We start from the raw sequence: 23,218 nt of genomic DNA on the forward strand, positions 1-23,218 counted from the left end.
TCCACAAGTACCCACACTGTGACGAGAGTCTGATAACGTACCCATTTTGTAGGCCCCTGGAGATGCCATTATGGTCATCTGCAGTCGAGTGGGGAAGATTATTATCTGTGTTCAGCAAAACTGTACTCAATAAAGGTAGACACAGGAAAGGTGTTTAAACTCCCATGTGACTTTTTCCTCTGAAAGATAAATATGAGCCCAAGTAATAAAGGGTCAATATGCAACATCAATGTATTTGTCTGTCCCTGGCATAACATGGCACCAACCGAATTGAACATTACAAAGATATGGGACTTTTTCATACAGTTAGTTCTAAACTTTTCCTCCAGCAACTACTTGAGATAGCAATAATGTCCCCAGCCTAGGAACTTTCCCTGGGAACTGACTGAGGTTCCTTGCTCTCACTTTCACATCAGGGGGTCATTAATCCTCAGGAAATGCCATGGGCCTTCATCGTTATTGCTGAAATAAATATCAGGGTTACGTGTTTTGTGTAGTGTAGTTTGGGCCAAAGGATTTTGTCTTTTCTCATTATATTTTTTTATCTCCCATTTCATTTCCCTTTTTCACTTTTCCCTACCTTACTGGCTCTCCGTAGCAATGATGGCCATTTGTATAGATGGGCACTATGGTTATGAGTGGTAATGAAGCCAAAGACCCTCTGTGTCTAAAGCACAAGCCCCTAACACTAGAGTGAAAGGAGAGCACCGTCAGCTGTGCTATAGTCATAAGTGTATTCCATCTTTGCAGGGGACAGCTACTAGAGGGAGACATGTCCGTACATGCTTGACCAGTGCATTATACCTTCACAGTATTGTAGTTCCTTCAGTCCTTCGTACTACTTAATCCATTGTTTATAACAGTGACACACTCTGAAAATGCCTGACCCTCAAGCTCCATTTGGTTATGCTGGGTTCAGAGACCAAGATGTCTAAAACCTACCCACCCTGGCTATATCCTTCAGGCTAACTTGAGCCGCAGACTAGCTTGGACAGGTTGCTAGCTGTGGTACACATGATTAGTGCTAGAAGTTCTCTCTGTATAATTTAAGTTGCGACTCATTTTCAGTTGTGAACTTGGTCTTGATCCTCCCCTTCCCCAGGCGGGCCAAAATCAAGCCAATCTGCCTGAAATGTTGCCCATGTTGAGTGAAGTCTTCGTCCCATTAAAATCAATAGTAAAACATGCATTGACTTCAGTAAGGCTAGGATTTCACCTGTGGTCTTCTACCAGATTACAACTTCATTTAATTTTGATAATGTTTGTGGGTAATTAGACAAAGGTGATATTAAAGAGGGTTTTGAAAACACACATTATAATCTCTGTGAGATCTGATATGAATGTGATAATGTGCACAGCCGCAGTCTGCAAACATTGACATGTCAGTGGGTTTGGACACAGAAGAAGGGAGATCAGGATGACAGAAGCAGGAAACAAGGCCTGGAAAGGTCTGGCCTAGAACAGGGTTTCTAAGAGCACCAGGTCACCAAGATTAATAATTCTCATGGACTGTTTTGGAGTACCTAACCCCATGAAGGTCCCTTACATCCTCTGAGCACAGGCTCCAGCGGAGATTTTAATCCACACAATGAGAGTTGCAGTTGTTTACACTACACTAATATTTCACGACATGCAAACGCATTCAATCTTTCATAGACTATATGGTTTAGCAATCTGTCTCGGAACATTTTGTAAAGTTTCTTAAATACTTGAGGAAATTCCTGGACAAAAACTTTGTTAAACTTGAAGGGGTTTATTTTTCAAATTTTACCTGAACTTTTTGGCTGTTTAATGTTTCTTTTGATAAAAATGAAATGTTGTTTTAAGAGTCACAATTCTCATTCCAACACAACCAATTTCTGTTTGTCTGAGAACTATACTAATGCTGACATCGTAAGCAGAGCTGTGCAGAGGATAGAGGTTCCATTTCATGAAGTATTTTGAGATTTCAAAATTTGACTTCATTCCTAATTGGAATGAAAATTGTAAATTTTCAAATTCTCCATAAAGGAACATTAAAAAATCAGTCAATTTTTGTCAATCAAAAAAGGTGCTTCTATAAAAATCAAACTGTTTTGTTTTGATTTTGACTTTTTTAAATGTATTATTTTATAATACAAAATCAGAACAATCAAAACCAAAAAATCAATTTGCAGATTCCAAGACCCACAGAGACCACTGTGGTCATGTAGCCTGACCTTCTGTACAATGCAGGCCACCGAACTTCCCTGAAATAACTTTTGGTTGAACTAGGGCATATCTTTTCTAGAAATCGAATCTTGATTTAAAAAATTGCCAGTGATGGAGAATCTACACCCTTTTCAAAAAGAGAAATTGAAATTTTTCATTATGAAAATGCTGAAACGTCGGATTTTGACTTTGTCAGACTTTTGGGAGTCAGGTGTTCGTCTGAAATGACATTTGAGCAAAATTGATCTGATTTTTCAAAACATTTCAGTTTCAACAGACATGTATATTCCAACAGAATTATGGTTCTCTCCAAATTTCTCCAACCAGTTCTAATTGTAAGCAAAGCATCTTCTCCTTCACTGAGAAAATAAGTTGCATGTACAGATGTTAATGGCATTTCTGTGTTTGAGTCAAGAAATACCCTAAGGCGATTGCATCCTAATAAGAGCTCAGATACCATTTCATCAGATGGACAGCAAATCATATTAGGCTTTTCCTAATTTAAGGAACAAAAATTCATATGCTATGGTAAACTGTTGGTATATCACAGTGCATTTCAAAATGTCACGTCCAACTCTGTGTTTATTGTGCAATATCTGCATATGTATCTAAATAATGTACTGTGGATATAACCATACGTTTCTGCGACTAGGACTGAAGTATGGAATGGAGGTATTGTATTTCCAGATCGGGGTACATGATGTCATTTGGAACGGATTGTGTTGTGTGTGGTAGCTGGAGTTAATGTGTTTGCTCTGACAGAGAATCTGGAGCAGGGGTGGGCAAACTACGGCCTGCGGGCCGTTTTAAGCTGGCCCGTGAGCTCTCACTGGGATGTTGGGTCAGGGGGCTGCACCACACGGCTAAGGCCCGCTCCGGCACTCCAGCTAGGGCCCCGGGTCGGGGAGCCTTACCACACGGCTCCTGGAAGCCACAGCATGGCCCCGCTCCAAGGTTGGGGGCCACTCCACCCGTAGGAGCTGGAGAAGGGACATGATACTGCTTCCAGGAGCCACTTGAGATAAGCGCCGCTTGGAGCCTGCACCCCTGAGCCTCTCCCCATGCCCCAACCCCTATCCCAGCCCTGATCCCCTTCCCATTCCCCAAACCCCTCAATCCCAGCACAGAGCATCCTCCTGCACCCCAAACCTCTCATCCGCAGCCCCACCCCAGAGCCTGCACCTCCAGCCGTAACCTGAACCCCTTCCCGCACCCCTGCCCCAACTCTGATCCCTCTCCGAACTCCTCGATCCCAGCACGGAGCACCCTCCTACACCCCAAACTCCTCATCCCCAGCCCCACCCCAGAGCCCGCACCCCCTCCTTCACCCCAACCCCAATTCTGTGAGCATTCATAGCCAGCCATACAATTTCTATTCCCCGATGTGGCCCTCAGGCCAAAAAATTTGCCCACCCCTGATCTGGAGGCATAATAGTCTGAATATCCAATGTCAGTCACTTTAGCCATGCAAGACCTCTTTGTAGAAGATTTTTTTATTTAGCAGACCAATTTTCTCCTGGACCAAAAATGACACTTGAGAATTACTTTTAATAACAAAGGAGAAATGAACAATTTTAGTCCATTTTTTTCTCAAGTGGTGAGAAATGTAAAGATAGACTTGAGATGTGCTTTTTGAAGCCATGTAGCAAAAGGGCCCTTCACAAAATGGTGCTGTAGCAGCTGAATAAAAATTGCAGTTGAAAAATGGAAGCATTATTTTGAGAACTGTTTTATCATTCCGTGTTTTTGTATGTCTGTATTCTGCAGGCAAAGCCTATGCCCCCGAGTTCTACTACGACACCTACAGTCCCCTCTGGCAGAACAGACCCCGTGTTTACTCCTACAGTCTGCAGTGGACTCAAATGAACCCGGATGCTGTGGACCGCATCCTTGCATATCGTTTAGGGATTAGACAGGTGAGGTTATAATTTGCTTCTTACAACAGGTGCCTGTTTGCTGTTCTGCCCTCTGTGAGAACTGCCCTCCCCTTTGTTTTCATCTTATCTTGTGTGAAGCTCAGAATTTGTATTTACCCTGCTTTGAAGATTTGCTGCTGTTCTGCAAAGGCAGTCCTGAACCACTTACAAATCCTTGCAAATAATTTGCATATTTCCAGTGTGACAACACAGAGATTAAAGAGGTATTCCTCAGGGGGTTTAGAGGAGGTTCAGCTCAAGAGATACTAGAAAGATTACCTGAAAGAAACTTGCAACCAAATTCAACTTTTTATATCTAGCCATATATCTATGTATCTTTTGCTATGTCTCCCTATAAAGATAGATAAATATAGAGATAGTTATATCTTTCATACACAGGCAGCTTGTGATCTTTGAGCTCTTGAACACCTTACTTAAACACATGTAAATATATAGCCCTTGTGATCTGGACATTTTAGAACACAACTGATGTAGTGAAGGGTGGACAGCACCAGTCCATCTGCAGAAGAACTATTACATTAATATATGAAAGTTAGCAGTCAGAATTAGTCTGTCATTTGGGAATTTTCAAAGCAATATCAGCTATCTTCTAATAAGGTGACTGCAATAATTAAACTAGCAGAACAAAGCTGTACACTGCTAAACTGTCATTAACAGGCAATGCCTCCTCTTACTCCCACCCATAACATGTGGCCAAACAGATGGATGTTTTTGTACTTCTGCACTGGTCTCAGTACGCCTGACCTAAACCTTGGAAGTATGTATTCTAAACTATAGTATATTATTGCTGGTTATTATGGTCCTCTCTGGATTCTGGACTATTTGTATGTGCTAAGCCCTACAGATGTACTGTAGCTTAATCATCATATGAGTTGAGGACATTTTGATCTATGATATTTCTACACATTGTAGAGGGAAAAGTGCCTGATTCCAAAACATCCTTGTAGAATGGGTTCTTCCTCAGCCACTAATACTTTCTCAGTCCAAGTTTTAACCCACTGCTGGCGGAGAGGTGACGTACAGGGTGAGGCAGACTGTCTTCCCTTCTGAATGAATGTATCATACCTGTGATGCCCCCAGACCTACCAAGTCAAGCTGCAAGTGCTCTGAGCTCAAACTTACACTCCAGTCTCCTACGTGAGTAAGGCTCTAAGATTTCTGGTTAAAAGGTTGCAGTCATAGTTGGTTAAAGGGCTAGTTTTGCTGTAGCATGCAGTATGCCTTCCAAAGCAGGACAGCCGTACAGAAGAGACGCTGTGGGTCCTGATGGGTTTTTGAAGGCAAGCATGATGGAGGAGGGGCCGGGCCAAATTTCAGTTGGTGTGGTGACCCCGCGAGTGAGTGGTGTTGCGACTTGGTGTACAGCTTCAGATAACCGCTCAAATTTGCAACTATAAAAAGCTGTGGTTGTGTCTTCCTTACAGCCTTGTACATGGTGGACTGAATCAAGCGATTGTGCTGGCTCTGTCATATTTGATATTAAATTATTTTACGAGTATCAGTGGTTCATGCCTTTCTTACAAGGGACTGCCACTAATTGTTTCGGAACGAGAAGGTTTGATCACATTGTGCCTAAGATAACAGATGTGTGCTGAGGGAATACGGGTCATTGAGGATGATTCTTAAAGAGAAACCTTTGTAAAATTATAAAGTGCAAAAGTATTTCTTCAGCCATGAATGTCTTACAGTCCTTTTACTGGGCTGAATTTTTCATGTGCTAAAGCGTGCATATGATGTGAGCATGTTTCCTGTAACGATTAACCAATATATTTGTGCTGTCGTGAGCGTATGGCTCATTTGCATCGGGCCTAGAATAGGTCAGAATGGTTTTGGGACAATGACTGTCACACTTGATAGCCTGGTGGTTAGGGCACTGGCATGGGAATTGGGAGACCCAGGCTATAGTCCCTGCTCTGTCTGATCCAGAAATCTTATGGTTAAGGCACTGGACTGGGACTCAGGATATATGGGTTCAGTCCCCAGCTATGCCACTGGCTTCAGGACAGCTGCTCTCAGTTCCTGTAGCTTAGCGAACAGAGCACTGGACTGGGACTAAGGAGACCTTGGGGGGCGGGGCTAGGTCTCAGCTCTGCCAGTAGCCTGCTTGGTGACCTTGGGCATGTCCCTTCCCCCTCTGTAAAGTGGAGATAGTGGTATTGATCTCCTTTGCAGAGCACTTTGAGATCTGCTGCTGAAAAGTGCTACCTAAGAGCTAAGTACTATTACTAGTAATTGGTTTGGATTAATGGGTCAGATCTAAAGAACATCAGCCTCCAGTGAGGAACTTTTACACTTTGGGGAATTCCTAACACAGCCCTCTTTTGGAAGCTATTTTTTTCCCATCTTTAGTTGAACTTCAAATAGGGATTTCTGTGTCCTCAAACACCTAGATCTAGAGCTGCCCAGGGAACAGCAGGAGATGCTTACATTTTAGAATCAAACGAACGCCACAGTGGGAAGGCCTTCCCTTAATACATTGCTTCAGGAGGGATTGTGTCCTTTTCTGATGCTCAAGAAGAAGAGACTCCTTTGGCTTCCACAGCAGTTGGTGATGTATCCAAATTAGACTCTTTGGGGCAATGACCATGTCTGTGTGTATGTTTGGCACATAGCACAATAGGGCCCTAATCCTGACTGGAACCTTTGAGTGCCACTATAATACTAACAATCATCCATCCCAGACAGCCTCCTGATCGGTAAATTCTTCAACAGGCGTAACTTGAGAGGCGGAGCGGGTTGATTGCCTCTTTCTTGAGCTACAATTATGACCTGCTAATAAAACAAAGAAAGAAGAGGTCTTTCCTTTTATTCTGTGTAAGTGTGTCTGTGATCTTAAACATATAATTTATACCTGAGAAATTACCCACTACCTTTCATTCTTTATGTTAAGACCTTCCAGCTGACACTTGTGAATTGACTCTTCTACCAAAAGGAAATGCTGTAGGACGTGTTAAGTGTTACACAGATTGGTGGTTAAAATAAAAAGGCCTCCAGGGTAGGCTTGGGAAGCAAATCAAAGAACGTTCCTAAAGGGAAGAGTCTTTTTCAAAGGTTGGAATGTTAATAATGGGGTGTTTGCTTACCTTGGCAGTTATAATATATGCATGCTGAAAGCCATGCAGGGGGAATTCAGCTAATTGAACAATTCACTGGCATTCAGTTCATTGCCATAAAGTTTTGAAACTGTTCCTTGCCAGTCTCTCATTGCTAGTGATATTTGTATTTATATTTGTGCTACACAAAGTTGGTTCTGATTAGCCAATGAAAGAGGCTGGTCACTTTCACTTTTGCAGCTAGTTTTGTTTCTGTTTTCTTTTATTCTGTAGCGCTAGCTATTGGGCCAGATTGAAAAAGGTATTTAGGTGCCTAATGATGCAGACAGGTGCCTATTGAGATTTTCCAAAGTGCCTCAGCAGGTGAGGAACCGAACACCTACAGAAAGACAATGGGAGTTAAGTGCCTAACCCACTTAGACATTTTTGACAATCTCAGTGAACACCTCTCTGCATCAGAAGACACCTAAATATCTTTGCCACTCAGGCCCAAAGCCCCAGAGAATGATCAAATTAAAAAGTCTGTGGTGAACTAAAAAAGAAATCATGACAATATTTCAAATTATTTTAGGATTTTTAGCCTCCCTTACCCATTCCATTTTAATTTAATTTTAATTACCTTTCATTGGGTCTTAAATTATTAGATCCTTTAATCAAATTTCAGTAACAGTACTTTACATCAACGCACTCAAAATATTTTTCTTTCATCTACCTGGGTCTACATTTAAATTTTGGGTGAGCCGTTCAGAAGTGTTTTTAATATGATTTCTCCTGAAACTGGGGTGATAGAGTTCTGGTTCTGTTTGCTAACAGCAGTTTTCTCTCTGAAATGTTGGGGTTCAGATACTTTACTTTGCAATATGTGTTCTGTTTTTTCCAACAGATTGGGCAGAGATGATACGGAACCAACTTTCATACTGTAGCTCGAAACGGACACTGTCATGCTAATACAGGGAAAGCATTCTTTCACCATAGGGAGCAATTTTGTTTGGTGGCTGTAGGTTGATTGAATTCACCTATAAATAATACAAAAAATTCCAAACACGGGAGTTTTCCTGTTTGCAGCAGTAACCGTCACTTGCCATCTGAGTAAAAAACACCCCTCCCTTCAGCCAATCACCAGTTCTTTACTAGGGGACTATAAATGTGTGAATTCCCGTGGACCTCCCTTCACACACGTTAGCATGTTTTTATTATTATTATTCATTATGTGTATTACCAGAGCACCTACCAGCCCCAGTCATGGAGCAGGACTCCATTGTGCTAATCACGGTACAAACATAGAGCAAAAAGAGAGATCTACAGAGAGCTTCCAATCTAAGTATAAGATGAGACAACAGATGTATACAGACAGACCAACAGGGGAGTACGAACAAACAATGAGACAACATCGGTCAGCATGATTTTGCTAACTGTTTTACACTCTCTCCCTTAAATGATATGATTGTGTTGTGAATAATTGCAAATAGATATTTCATGTGTGTAAATTATCAACTTTGACAGACATTGTGGAAGTGGAATGTAAGCAATCAAGGTGCTAAAGAAGCCCTCAAGACGAGGCCATTGAAGAGAAGCTAAATGAATTCTTTGCATTGGTCTTCATTGCGCAGGATGTGAGGGTGATTCCCACACTTGAGCCATTCAGAATGAGGTGTCAGTAGAGGAGGTTTTCGAACCAACTGATAAATTAAACAGTAATAAGTCACCAGGGCCAGATGGTATCACCCAAGCGTTCTGAAGGAACTCAAATGTGAAATTGCAGAACAACAAGACTAAATCAGCTTCTGTATCAGATGGCTGGAATAGCTTATGTGATGCCAATATTTTTTTAAAAAAACTCCAGAGGTGATCTTGGCAGTTACAGGCTGGTGAGCCTAACTTAAGTACCGGGCAAATTGGTTGAAACTATAGTAAAGAACAGAATTATCAGACATACAAATGAAGATGATTTGTTGGGCAAGGGTCAACATAGCTTTTCTAAAGGGAAATCATGCCTCACTAATCTATTAGAATACTTTGAGGGGATCAACAATCGTGTGGACAAGGGTGAGCCAGTGGATATAGTGTACTTAGAGTTTCAGAAAGCCTTTGACAAGATCCCTCACCAAAGGCTCTGAAGCTAAGCAAGCAGTCATAGGATAAGAGGAAAGTCCCTCTTATGGATCAGTAACTGGTTAAAGACAGGTTTCAGAGTAGCAGCCATATTAGTCTGTATCCGCAAAAAGAACATGAGTACTTGTGGCACCTTAGAGACTAACACATTTATTTGAGCATGAGCTTTTGTGGGCTATAGCCCACTTCATCGGATGCATAGAATGGAACATATAGTAAGAAGATAGATATATAGATACAGAGAACATGAAAAGGTGGAACTAGCCATACCAACTGTAAGAGGCTAATTAATTAAGATGAGCTATTATCAGCAGGAGAAAAAAACTTTTGTAGCGATAATCAAGATAGACCATTTAGACAATTGACAAGAAGGTGTGAGGATACTTAAAATGGGGAAATAGATTCAATATGTGTAATGACCAGCCATGCCCAGTCTCTATTCAAACCCAAGTTAATGGTATCTAGTTTGCATATTAATTCAACCTCAGCAGTTTCTCGTTGGAGTCTGTTTTTTAAGCTTTTCTGTTGCAAAATTGCCATCCTTAAATCTTATACTGATTGGCCAGAGAAATTGAAGTGTTCTCCTACCAGTTTTTGAATGTTATGATTCCTGATGTCAGATTTGTGTCCTTTTATTCTTTTGCGTAGAGACTGTCCGCTTTGGCCAATATACATGACAGAGAGACATTGCTGGCACATGATGGCATATATCACATTGGTAGATGTGCAGGTGAACGAGCCCCTGATGATAGGTTTCAGAGTAACAGCCGTGTTAGTCTGTATTTGCAAAAAGAAAAGGAGTACTTATGGCACCTTAGAGACTAAGCAATTTATTTGAGCATAAGCTTTCGTGAGCTACAGCTCACTTCATCGGATGCATACTGTGGAAAATACAGATGATGTTTGTTTTTATACACACAAATCATGAAAAAATGGGTGTTTATCACTACAAAAGGTTTTGTTGGGGGGGCGGAGAAAACCTGGATTTGTGCTGGAAATGGCCCACCTTGATTATACACATTGTAAGGAGAGTGATCACTTTAGATAAGCTATTACCAGCAGGAGAGTGGGGTGGGGGGAGAGAAAACCTTTTGTAGTGATAAACACCCATTTTTTCATGGTCTGTGTGTATAAAAACATCTTCTGTATTTTCCACAGTATGCATCCGATGAAGTGAGCTGTAGCTCACGAAAGCTTATGCGCAAATAAATTGGTTAGTCTGTAAAGTGCCACAAAAGCCCCTGATGGTGCGGCATGTGATTAGGCCCTATGGTGGTGTCCCCTGAATAGATACGTGGACGCAGTTGGCATCGGCCTTTGTTGCAAGGATAGGTTCCTGGGTTAGCGTTTTGTTGTGTGGTGTGTGCTTGCTTGAGAGTATTTGCTTCAGGTTGGGGGGCTGTCTGTAAGCAATATCACACATATTGACTCTATTTTCCCATGTTAAGTATCCTCACAAGTGCCACAAGTACTCCTGTTCTTTTTGTGGTTAAAAGACAGAAAACAAAGAATAGAAATAAATGGTCAGTTTTCAGAATGGAGACAGGTAAATAGTGGTATCTCCAAGGGATCTGTAGTGGGCCCAATGCTGTTCAACATATTTATAAATGATCTGGAAAAACGGGTAAAGAGTTAAGTGGCAGAATGTGCAGATGATACAAAAATTACTCAAGATAGTCAAGTGCAAAGCAGACTGTGATGAGTTAAAAAGGGATCAGAAAATTGCGTGACTGAGCAAGGAAATAGCAGATGAAATTCAGGGTTGATAAATGCAAAGAAATGCGCGTTGGAAAGCATAATCTCAACTATACGTACAAAATGATGGGGTCAGAATTAGCTGTCTTGGTCATAAAGAGATCTTGGCGTTATTGTGGAGAGTTCTCTGAAAACATCCACACAATGCACAGCGGGAGTCAAAAAAGGTAACATAATGTTGGGAACCATTAGGAAAGGGATAGAAAATAAGTCAGTAAATATCATCGTGCCACTGTGTAAATGCAGGGTCCTCCCATATCTTGAATACTGCGTGCATTTCTGGTTGCCCCATCTCAGAAAGCTATATTAGAAATGGAAAAGGTACAGAGAAGGGCAGCAAAATGATTAGGGGCGTGGAACAGCTTCCATTCGAGAGATTAAAAAGACTGGGACTGTCTAGCTTGGAAGAGAGACGACTAAGCAGGGATATGATAGAAGTCTGTAAAATCATGAATGGGCTGGGGGAGACAGTGAACAAGGAAGTGTTATTTACCCCTTCACATAACACAAGAACCAGGGGGTCACCCAATGGAAAGGAATAGGCAGCAGGACAAAACGATGTACTTATTCATACAGCATATAATCCACGTTGGAACTGGTTGCCAGAGGATGTTGTGAAGGCCAAAGCTAAAACTTGGTTAAAACAGATTTAGACACCTCTATGAAGGACAGGTCTATCAATGGCTATTAGCCAAGATGGCCAGGGATGCAACCCCATGCTCTGGGTGTCCCTAAGCCTCTACCTGCCAGAAGCTGGGAGTGGATGACAGGGGATGGATCACTCAATATTTGCACTGTTCTGTGAACTCCCTCTGGGGTACCTGGCATCGGCCACTGTCGGAAGACAGGATGCTGGGCTAGATGGACCAATGGTCTGACCCAGTATGGCCACTCTTATGTTTTAAGCCTTTCTGGATCCAGCTGGGCTGATTCTCCTCTCACTTTGTAATAGAGCATATCAGCCCTTTAAGGATTGTAACGGGAACCCATATCTGCGTGTACCAGGATTTCCCGGGACAGACAATGCTATTACTGATGAGGGAAGTGGTCTCAGGGAAGCAGTCAGGACATCATGGTGCAGACTTTGATTTTAGCCCCTGAGGCTGGTCTTTCATGAATAGGAGGATCTGGAACTTCCCTCAGACGTGGTGAGGAATTAGGTTGGTCCCTGATGCTTGCAGCCAAGCTCTGTCTCTCAGAACTAGGAATCAGTGCCCCTGGTCACTCCTGGAAAGTGCAGGGCAGGTAGGTTTGTTTACATGTGTCTTATTTATTTTGGAACACTTGGCTCATCTGGCTGTTTTGATAAGACTTAGATAAAGAACCCAAATGGGGAACTGACAAGTGCCCCGTACCCACCTTCTTTATACGACCTGCCACATACAAGCATCCCAAAGCATCCAAGCCAAGGAAACGTCTCTTGTGTTCTTGTAGCTATTGTTTATTATATGCAGCTTACTAGCATTTGTTGGGGCTTTTTTTATTATTTTTGTTTGTTTCTTTTTATTTGGCTTGCCACAAACGGCCTATGCAGCAGGGTCCTCAAACACCCTCTTTGATTAAAAGAGAAGAGAGAGGCACTTATAAAAAGGAGGAAGGAGAAGAATGCATTGGCAGGGTGGAGGATACTCCTGGGAGGTGGCCCAGAGACAAGATAACGCACAAGGAAGGCACCAGAAACACAGAGCTAGAGGTGGAAGCCCACAGGGACGGAGGTTCTCCCATGGTACTGGCAAATCCTGCAAAAGCCCAAAGTGGAATCCAGATATCCTGAGTTCCAGGCCATTTTATGAAGCACAAGACCATCCTTTCATCAGTCAGCCAATACTGAGTATATTGCTCTAAAATTAAAAGACTTCTGTATGGCTCTGTTTGAGAAAGTGGCAGTTTTTAGTGTGTGGGTTTTTTTTAAATTTCCTGAAGTGTTGTGAAGCATTAGTGGTAGATTATTGGCTAAGCAGGAAGGTGGGTGTCTGTGTGTGAGATTAGATTAAGAGTGCCACATTTATCTCATTAACAAAATGCTTGTTACATTAATAGTGCTGAAACCAGAGACTTAAAAAAGTTTTCCTGCTTGCTGTACAAAATTGAAGCATTGCTGTTTTATTCTGGGAAAAGTTCAGACAAAATGTTCAGAATATACAGTCTATGGCATGTTTATACCTGCTGGGTTCTTCGATGTGATTTTAAAGAGTCTGAAGCAAGATGAAACGTAATCTTGATGTCTTAATGCAATTTTCATAAAATGTTTGCTTTCTCCTCAGCATTTTGTGCATTTGGCGGACCATTGTGGAAGCTTGTGCATGAAATACATGTAACAGTTCAATTGTTAAATATAAAAGAGCCCTGACGGTTAAAGATTGCGGGCGAACTTTTTCCTCATGAAAAAGAAATTGTGGCACTGTAAAATTGTTCTTTGATTATAGAGCACACGAAGGAAGTTGTGGTGTCTCAGCCAATCAGAGTGTAGTAATGCTGCAGAGTTAAAGGGGTATGTTTGGGTGGTTTCCCCCTTCCTGCAGTCTCTGGTCTGACTGGCTCAGGCACTCACAAGTTTGCTGGTGATGTTTGCTGGCAGCGCAGCAGAAGTTGAAAACTCCAAAACGGCAGTGAACAATCTCGCCGCACATTAAGCGCTGGGGGCTGTTGTCTGGATCACTGGAAGTGTGCCCCTTTACGTCCTAGAGTTCCAGGGAGTGATTTTCAACGGCAGTGGCAGTCTAGGTCAGCATGGGGCCGCTGACTCATTCCCCCCGAGAAGAGGGGGGGGGACTGTATAGGTCCAGGCCAGTGCAGGACAAGCCCTCATTTACCGGGACCTGGTGGAGCAGCGCCCACTCTCTTACTCACGGAAGTGGTGAAACACAAGGTTTCATCAGGACGCGCTGTGGGCATCGCGCTAGTTGCTTCTTTCTCAGGGGAATGGGAAAGGGATTTTTCCCTCACTGCCAGATTGGCCAAGGTGAAGCGGGTTCGGGGATCACTTAGTTGGGCGAACATAAAACAGGAGCTAGGTTATGATGTTGCAACTCATTATGTAAATGTGGGGTGGGTGTCCAGTGCAGGTACTCCGTAGAGAAGGGACACAGTGATCAGATAAAATGGATTGGAAAGGGATTTAAAGGCGGTATTCTTTAAAGGAGTGGAAACAGGGGGCTCAGGGCTCCCATGAGAGGTATGACAGGGAGCCAACCCCCCCTCCTCCTCCTGTATAGCCCATTGCTTAACCCTCTTTTGAGGGAGGGAAGGTGAAGTCCCAGCAGTGCGTTGGCTGGGGACCAGGATGGGTGATGGGGAGGGCTGACAGAAGCCCACACGCTGTACATTGAAATGATTATGGAATGACCTGCACTGTGCACTTTTATTGGCCAGGTACTCCCAGACATTTACTAATAGAACTGTGCCCTAATTAAACCACATCCAGTGTCTCCTGACCTGTTTCCAGCATAACAGGGACAATGAGAACACAGAGGGAAAAGAGTTGGGAATGGTGGGTGACAAGAGATGAATCACTTGATTACCTGCTCTGTTCATTCCCTCTGGGGCACCTGGCATTGGCCATTGTAGGAAAACAGGATACTGGGCTGGATGGAGCTTTGGTCTGACCAGTGTGGCCGTTCTTATGAGACATGGGGCCTGACTCTCAGTTATGCTACGTTAGGCCACTGTGAGGGGATAAGTAGGCCTTAGAGTGGTTGGAAACATCCCCCTGAAAATACCACCTGTGGAAGGAGCCTCCTTGGGCAGCATGTGATAGAATTAAGGTCTATATGTGAGCTCTGTTTCCAGCCCTGGCATAAAGAGTGGATCAGGACCATGCTGCAGCATATGCACTATGGATAATTGCTGCTTCTCCGGCCCCTAGGGAGCCATCAGAACCAAAGTTTAATTTAAAGCATCTCTGAGGCTGCTCTAAATTACATGTAGGGTTGGGAAAACCTGTGCCAGGTCCCAGAATAGGACCCACCTGGTCTGACTATCAGGGAGCATCATCCCAGAAATAGCTCCGTATCTCTATGCCAAGATACTAGTATCATACACCATGCCATGGGGTAGAAGACAAAACTGATTCAGACACAGGGAGAGAAGTTAGGTGTGGAAGAACATGACCCAGAAGAATCACATTAACCAGCCTTTTCAAGGGCAGATTGAAGAGAAGTTGGAGAGGAAAGTGCGTCAGATACAGCAAACTGTGATAAGAAGTTAAGAAGGATGCTTCATTTGGTTTCGTGATGGATCAGTGAAATCAAGAAAGACAAAAAGGGTGCGGGGAGCCACCATCTTGTGCAAGAGCACCCACACAACCAAGAGCACCCACACAACAGATAGTAAGGTGCATCATTCTTCTGAATGGAGAGTGAACATGAAAATAATGATATATTTACCAGCATATTATAATATAAACGAAAGTGAGTTTTGTGAAATGTACTCACTTGGACACAGACAAAACCCAAGTTGCTGGAAACAAATGCTGTGTAAATTATGTGAGAGGGGGACCTTTTGCCATCTTCCACGCTACTCAGCCTGGTGCAGGGAAAAAAACAGTTAAGATCAAGGCATTTTCATTCTCTCTGTCACAGAGCATGTATAAAAACTAGAGATTAAAAATGCAAATATTTCTGTTTTGCAGCCACCCAGAAACAAGTGCTCACGCTGTAGTATTTCATTTGTAAGGGGGGGAAAGAGAAGATATAGAGAGGGCTAATTCAAATATATATTGAATGCTTTTAACATTGTTCTCTTTTTGAAAAATTTCAAACAGCCTCCAGCAGAGGGACATGTGCCGTCTTAAAGGGTTGTTCATGGCATGGATTTGCTTTTGTGAGGCTAGATAAGGCCTTTCTTAAATTCATCTTGTTACATCGGTTCTTGTGAAATAACAGAGAGAGAGAGAGTTTGGCAAATAAAGTGAGCAGAGCATGCGAAGGCATGCTTCTTATTGATTCTGTGGGGTTTGGTAAATTGAGTTGGAGAAGCAACGGTGCTGTTTTACAGTTTTTGTTTTGTAATATTATTGATAACTGTTAGGCTCATTCCACAGGAGATGGGGCTTGAATTCCAAATGTAGCAAGCGGAGCCCTGTCATTGGAAACATTATATGCAATGGCCAATGTAGTTATGAATGATTCTTTTAATTGAAATGTTAGAAATATTACAGCTTCAAATTCTTCATATGAATTGGGCAGGGGACTGTATTTGTGTGAAAATCATTCAGTTGGCAACAACAGATAGAACAATGTTCATAACATGAAGGTTGCTCAGTTAATCACTCAGAAATCAAGAAATCCCAAAGTTAAAGGTTTACCTGAAACCTTAACCCAGCACATGCTGATGCTCTAATTCTGGTCTAGGAGCATCTTAGCTCACCAGTCCTATTTACTTTAATGGGGCTGCTGCTGGAATAAGGTCCTAGCTATTGAAGTTCTCGTTCAGTAAGGTGCCTAAATGGACCTTTGGCTCCCGCTGAAGATAATGGGCTAAATTCTCTTCTGGTGTAAATAGACAAAACTCCATTGAAGTCAATGGAACTATATCCTTTGACACCAACAGGGAACTCAGGTCACTGAGCTAATTTCTGTCATCGTTACGCTACACGTGGCATGTGGCAGATATGACGGTACCCTGCAATGTCCTGGGCAAACCTTGTGGAATTAAGTTAAAGCATATTGAATTGCATTTAGTACCTTTGGGGTCCATTGTATTGCAAATGCAAACATCTCCACACTGTTGAGATTTTCTCTGTGCTTTCCCCTTCTAGGTACTTGCTTTCACTGCTGTTGACACTTATGCAATTCACACCATTACAGATGCCACACATGCTGCCCCCCTATATATGTCCCAGGCGGAAGCTGGCATATTATGTCAATACAAGTAATTGCTGCCGGCTCACATTGCCTTGATTAGTTTTTCATTATACAGTACAAACATGCAAGAGTAAATTGAAACCTGCTCAGCACATTACAGTGCAAAACATACATTTAAGCAGCGGGTATGATGCACAGTTCTCTATTAGCACTTCTAGTATCTAGCTTGCATGAATGAATTTATCTCTTGAGCATTACGGGAAAGACAGTTGCTTTGTCCGGTAATGTGTCAGCAGATACCAAATTGTATCAACTACAGTAATTGAAAGAATGGATCTTGAATGGACGCTTTCTGTTACTCTGCCATTAATGGTGGTGTTGTTTGTATTCTAGTTGTGCCTAGGAGGTCTAATCGTAGACCCAGTACCCATTTGCGCTAGGGCCTGTACAAACAAACATAGACCAAAATGACAGCCCTACTGCAAGGAGCTCACAATCTAAATATGCAAGAGACAACGGATGGCTACAGACAGATGGGGGAGCACAAGGAAACTGGGAGACGATATTGGTCAATAAGACAGGCAGTGATCACAGCACACTAGCTTCCTAACTTGTTCTCAAGTTTTTAGTAGGCATCTCTTCACAGGAGAGCTTTAAGAAGGGTTTTGATGGAGTACAATGACATGACTTTGGAGGGTTCAAAAAAGAACTAGGTAAATTCATGGAGGATAGGTCCATCAATGACTATTAGCCAGGATGGGCAAGGATGGCATCCCTAGCCTCTGTTTGCCAGAAGCTGAGAATGAGCAACAGGGGATGGATCACTTCATGATTCCCTGTTCTGTTCATTCCCTCTGGGGCATCTGGCATTGGCCACTGTCATAGTATTTCCTTAACTCCAAAGTTCAGTGCCTACAAAGAAGTAACAAACAGTTTGGTAATAGCATTCATAAGAAGGTATGCTCCTATTTCATTGTTCAGTTATGTTTTAGGAATTCTGAATCTTTCATATTTATTGTCATGGTTTGTTTGTTTTTTTATTTTGTTTTTGTTAATGTTTCAATGGCCCACTTTGAAAGGAACCCTCTTGCCAACTTTCTGAGAGAGCCTAGGATTTTCAAATGAGCTCAGTGCACTGGGTGTCGGTTGGGTGCTCAGCTCCTTTGAAAATCAGTCCCCAAGTTTGGAAAACTTAGTCTGTCTGTTTTGAAACGTTATTCCTTTGTTCATATTATCCCATTCTTCTTCTTATTTATAGGTATTAACATAGTGCCTACAAGTCCTACCCATGAACCAGGATTCTTTATGAAAAAGTTGGTCCCTGCCCAACGAGCTTACAATCTAATTATAAAACAAGAGACAACTGATACAGTCAGGGCAGTACAACAAAAGAATGTGGCAATACTGGTTATCATGACAGGCAGTGGTCTTAGCTGCCTAATTGTTGTCAAGTTTTTTATAGGCATCACAGCAAAGGAGAGCTTTAAGGAGGTGTTTGAGGGACAAAATGCATTTGATCAGCGGATGTTTATTGGGGCAGCATGGGAGACAGCACAAAGGTGCTCGTTGGGAAATTTAACAAGCTGGTGATGGAGGCCAGAACCATGGGCTAATCAGAAATGGGAGTTGACATCTTGATAGTGTATGTGTGATGTTAGAGTGAGTGGGGATAGGCCATGAAAGGCCTTGAAAATGAAGAAAAGTAGCTTATGTATGAGGTAATAAAGAAGGAGGAGTCAGTGAAGGCATGCAAAGAGAAGGGTGATGTGGCCGAAGTGGTGGGTTAGGGAAAAGATCTTTGCAGAAACATTCTGAATGGATATAAGTGGGGCAAGGCTGCATTTGTCAAGGCCAAAGAAAAGGATGTTGCCGTGAAAAAGGCACAAGACGGAAACAGGTTTCAGAGGGGCAGCTGTGTTAGTCTGTGTCAGCAAAAAAACCGAGGAGTACTTGTGGCACCTTAGAGACTAACAAATGTATTTGGGCATAAGCTTTTGTGGGCTAAAACACACTTCATTGAATGCATGTAGTGGAAAATACAGTTGGAAGATTTATATCCATAGAGAACATGAAACAATGGGTGTTGTCATACCAACTGTAACAAGACCAATTAATTAAGGTGGGCTATTATCAGCAGGAGAAAAAAAAACCTTTTGTAGTGAAAAAACCTTTTTTCTCCTGCTGATAATAGCCCACCTTAATTAACTGGTCTCGTTACAGTTGGTATGACAACACCCATTGTTTCATGTTCTCTGTGTGTATATATATCTTCCTACTGTATTTTCCACTGAATGCATCCGATGAAGTGAGCTATAGCCCATGAAAGCTTAGGCCCAAATACATTTGTTAGTCTCTAAGGTGCCACAAGTCCTCCTCAAGACGGAAAAAATTTTAGCTGTGCAGATGGATAGGAAAGGCCGCATTTTAGAACTGTTCTGCAGAAAGAATCTACACAGGCTGGATGGAGAGAGGCCCGAGTCAAAGATGATACCCAGGCTACTGGTGTGAATGACAGGCAGAGTGGGGGTGGTATCCACGCTGATTGAGAAAAGAGGCAACAGGGAGGGTTCTAGCCATGTTGGGCTTCACCTGGTGGCTAGACATGCACAAGAAGATGTCAGAAAGATAGGCCAAGATTTTAGTTTGGACCAAAGGAGACAGGTCTGGGGTAGAGAAAACTGTGAGCTGTCAACATAGAGATGGTATTGAATTGTGTTTGCAGATGAGATTACCCAGAGATAATGTGTAGAGGGAGAAGAGAAAGAGTCCTCAATTTATTGTGCTTACAATAGCTAATCCAGCTCTACAGACTCACTCACACAAACCACGTACGTTCTTTACAGTCACTCTCATGCTGCAGAAACGTCTGGGACTCCCAAGTCATAATCCTGACTTTGATTAACACTATCAAACTGGTAACTTACCAAAAGATGAATCCATTATGTGTGTGTGTGGTGGGGGAGGGGGGCATTATCATAACCTTGTGCACAAAATGATAACAGCATGACCGTATACTTCAGTGAAGAATATGACATTTCATGTGCTTTAGAGTTTACACACTCATCTGTCATTACCAAAATTAATTCCCACATAAAAAATTCAGCCTGTGCATAGCATTATGCCTTAACTTTCATTACTTCCTTCTCAGCAGAAAACTCTGTAATACGAGTGGATTTCTGCTGATAAAGTAGCACATCCGTCAGACTTTTAGAGAGGCAGTAGAAAACAATGGTGTGAGTGGAAGAGCAATTTCATGAACGGAGCTGCTAAAGCTAGAGGAATGTATTTTCATAACATTATTTGCATCTTATTACATTCTGACACTTGTTTTAGGTATTCAGACTCCACCTACATGACAAAAAGGTTTGAGTTGTTTCATCCATTTATAGAATCATAGAAGTGTAGGACTGGAAGGGACCTTAAGAGGTCATCTAGTCCAGTCACCTGCACTCATGGCAGGACTAAGTATGATCTAGACCACCCCTGACAGGTGTTTGTCAAACCTGCTCTTAAAAATGTCCAATGACGGAGATTCCACAACCTCCCTGGGCAATTTATTCCAGTGCTTAACTACCCTAACAGAAAATTTTTCCTAATGTCCAAACTAAACCTTCCTTGCTGCAATCTAAGCCCATTGCTTCTTGTCCTATCCTCATAAGTTAAGGAGAACAATTTTTCTCCCTCTTCCTTGTTACAACTTTTTATGTATTTGAAAGTGGATATTATGTCCCCGCTCAGTCTTCTCTTCTCCAGACTAAAGAAACCGATTTTTTTCAATCTTCCCTTATAGGTCATGTTTTCTAGACCTATAATCATTTTTGTTGCTCTTCTCTGGACATTCTCCAATTTGTCCACATCATTCCTGAAATATGGCACCCAGAACTGGACACAATACTCCAGTTGAGGCCTAATCAGTGCAGAGTAGAGTGGAAGAATTACTTCTTGTGTCTTGCTTACAACACTCCTGCTAATACCTCCAGAATGATATTTGATTTTTTTTGCATCAGTGTTACACTGTTGACTTATATTTAGCTTGTGATCCACCATGACCCCCAGATCCTTTTCCTCAGTACCCTTTTGTATGTGTGCAACTGATTGTTCCTGCCTAAGTGGAGTACTTTGGATTTGTCCCTATTGAATTTAATCCTGTTTACTTCAGACCATTTCTCCAGTTTCTCCAGATCATTTTGAATTTTAATCCTATCCTGCAAAGCACTTGCCATCCTCCTAGCTTGGCATCATCCACAAACTTTATAAGTGTACTCTCTATGCCATTATCTAAATCATTGATGAAGATATTGAACAGAACCAGAACCACGAGTGGTCCCTGTGGTATCCCACTTGATATGCCTTTCCAGATTGACTGTGAACCACTGATAACGACTCTCTGGGAACGGTTTTCCAACCAGTTACGCACCTACCTTATATTAGCTCAATCTAGGTTTCGATAAAAATTCTATAAAAAGCTGCTTTCCTAACAAGAATATTACTTGTCCATTTAGCAATAATGGATTCACAGTCTTTTAGCTGATCCTGTAAGCCTCGTGTCACATAGGTGGTCATTCTCCTGAATACATATTACTGGGCTCAATACAGGGGTAACTGGGTGAAATTTAAGGGCCTGTGTTAAACAGGAGGTCAGACAGGATAGTCTGCTGGTGCCTTCTGGCTTTAAACTCTATGGGTAGGTCTGTAGAGTACAGACACTGCAAGCCCAGCTAGCAGAAATATGAATAGCACTGTAGACGGTGAGGTGCAGCTTAAGTGAATAAAGTCACGCCAAAACCTTGGGGCATGCACATAGGTCATTAAAAACCCAAGCAGTGCTTTCCACATCAACACTGCTTGTTTTTAGCTCCCCTTGCCAGATCCTTTCTCTTCTGCTTCCCCCCGACCAGCCTTTTACTGTGGCGTGTAGCTCCACATACCCTACCTGCTGCCGCCGTTGTAGACAAGGCCTATGACGCTATGACTAGTTCCATTGCCTGCTCGTGGGTAAGTCTGTGCAGGATGGGAGCCTTAGACTGTAAGCTCTTGGGGGCTGGGCGTTTCTCTTACTACGTGTCTGTACATCACCGAGCACGATGGCCCCCTGTTGTCAGACGCCACCGGTGAGGTGCTCTGCTCTGTTCAATGTTCATAACAGTCGGCTGCATGCATGTGTTCCCTTTGTGTGCTGCCCTGGCTCTGCAGGTCACTGGCACAGCAGACCCCGAGAGAACCTCCAATGACTACAGACTCCGAAAAGGTATGAAGGCACCCGGCCAGGTTTATTGTCAAACGAAGCACAGTAATAGTTTCCCGCAGACCCTACAGGACATACTACGAATATGTGCCCCCAACAATGGACACAGCTCAGGCAGTGGCGGGACACTCCGCTGCCCCCTAGGCCAGACAAAGACACCGCCCCAGGGATACATTCTTATACTCAGGTACAAACAAGTTACACATCGTTCTTGACGTATTGAGGTGCAACCCCTCTACGTAGCAAGGTACAACCCCTCTACTCAGTAAGGTGCCGCCTCTCACCTTGTACATGTTGGTTTGAACAAAACAACTCTATCCCTCATGTTACCTTTTTGCCCCCGTCTTTAGGATGGGTCGGCCTGTTCTTGGTTATCTGTGTGTAATGTGCAAGTATCGGACTGTTCTGGTATCTCTAGTGTCCAGGACCTTTTAGGTATGTGTATTTTTGCAACATCAGCCCTTTCCTTGCCAGCTTTTGTGAGCAGAGCCTGCCTCTGGTTCACAGCTTAACTTTGCTTTATGTTAGCAAAGTCTTGACCATTACTTCAGTTCAGGCCTTAGACCTCATACTGGGCCTCTGATAAGGGTTTATTTTTTAGGGCCTTATCTTACCACAACCCCCAGTCTTGGTAAGGGCTTCTAGGCACTATTCAAGAACAATAATAATAGGCTTGCCCTTAATTGGGGCTCAGATGGTCAAAACTTCACACAATTGTGCTGGAGCAGTGAGCCACTGTTGATATGTAGGTAGCTGCATTTGCCATGACTGTGACTAAGAGGGTTGACAATATTTTTAGAAGATCCCAATAACATTTCAGCTAAGGCAAGAGGTGGACAGGTGGTGGTCAAGTTTATGTTGGCTGTTTTTTTTAAGAGCAACCCCACTTTGTAATCCCTTAATCACACATTTCCCCCCCCACCCCCAGGCTTCTAGCTGTGGGAACGGCATAACAAGTGTTACAGCACACAGCCAGTGCTAGCGGATAAGCGCTTACCTTAAATAACATGTATTATACAAATGATGAGACACTGGATTGATGGTAAGTTTTTCCCTAATGAACTGCATTGCTTTTTGGCCACTGAATGGGACCATTTGATCTGTTCTTTTGTTTACAGAAAC

The 23,218-nt window shown here is 42.7% G+C and overlaps 1 protein-coding gene across 2 annotated transcripts in view; it reads left to right on the plus strand.

Annotated features, from left to right (window-relative positions):
• MDGA2 (MAM domain containing glycosylphosphatidylinositol anchor 2) overlaps positions 1-23,218 on the plus strand; it is a 662,813-nt gene that overhangs the window by 565,590 nt on the left and 74,005 nt on the right. For both annotated transcript variants that reach the window (XM_077820812.1, XM_077820813.1), the window contains exon 10: positions 3,958-4,106. In XM_077820812.1, the coding sequence (XP_077676938.1) occupies positions 3,958-4,106 (149 nt within the window). The remainder of the gene's footprint in view (positions 1-3,957; positions 4,107-23,218) is intronic.

The sequence above is a fragment of the Eretmochelys imbricata genome, chromosome 6 (assembly GCF_965152235.1).
Source record: "Eretmochelys imbricata isolate rEreImb1 chromosome 6, rEreImb1.hap1, whole genome shotgun sequence".
NCBI classification, from domain to species: Eukaryota; Metazoa; Chordata; order Testudines; family Cheloniidae; genus Eretmochelys; species Eretmochelys imbricata.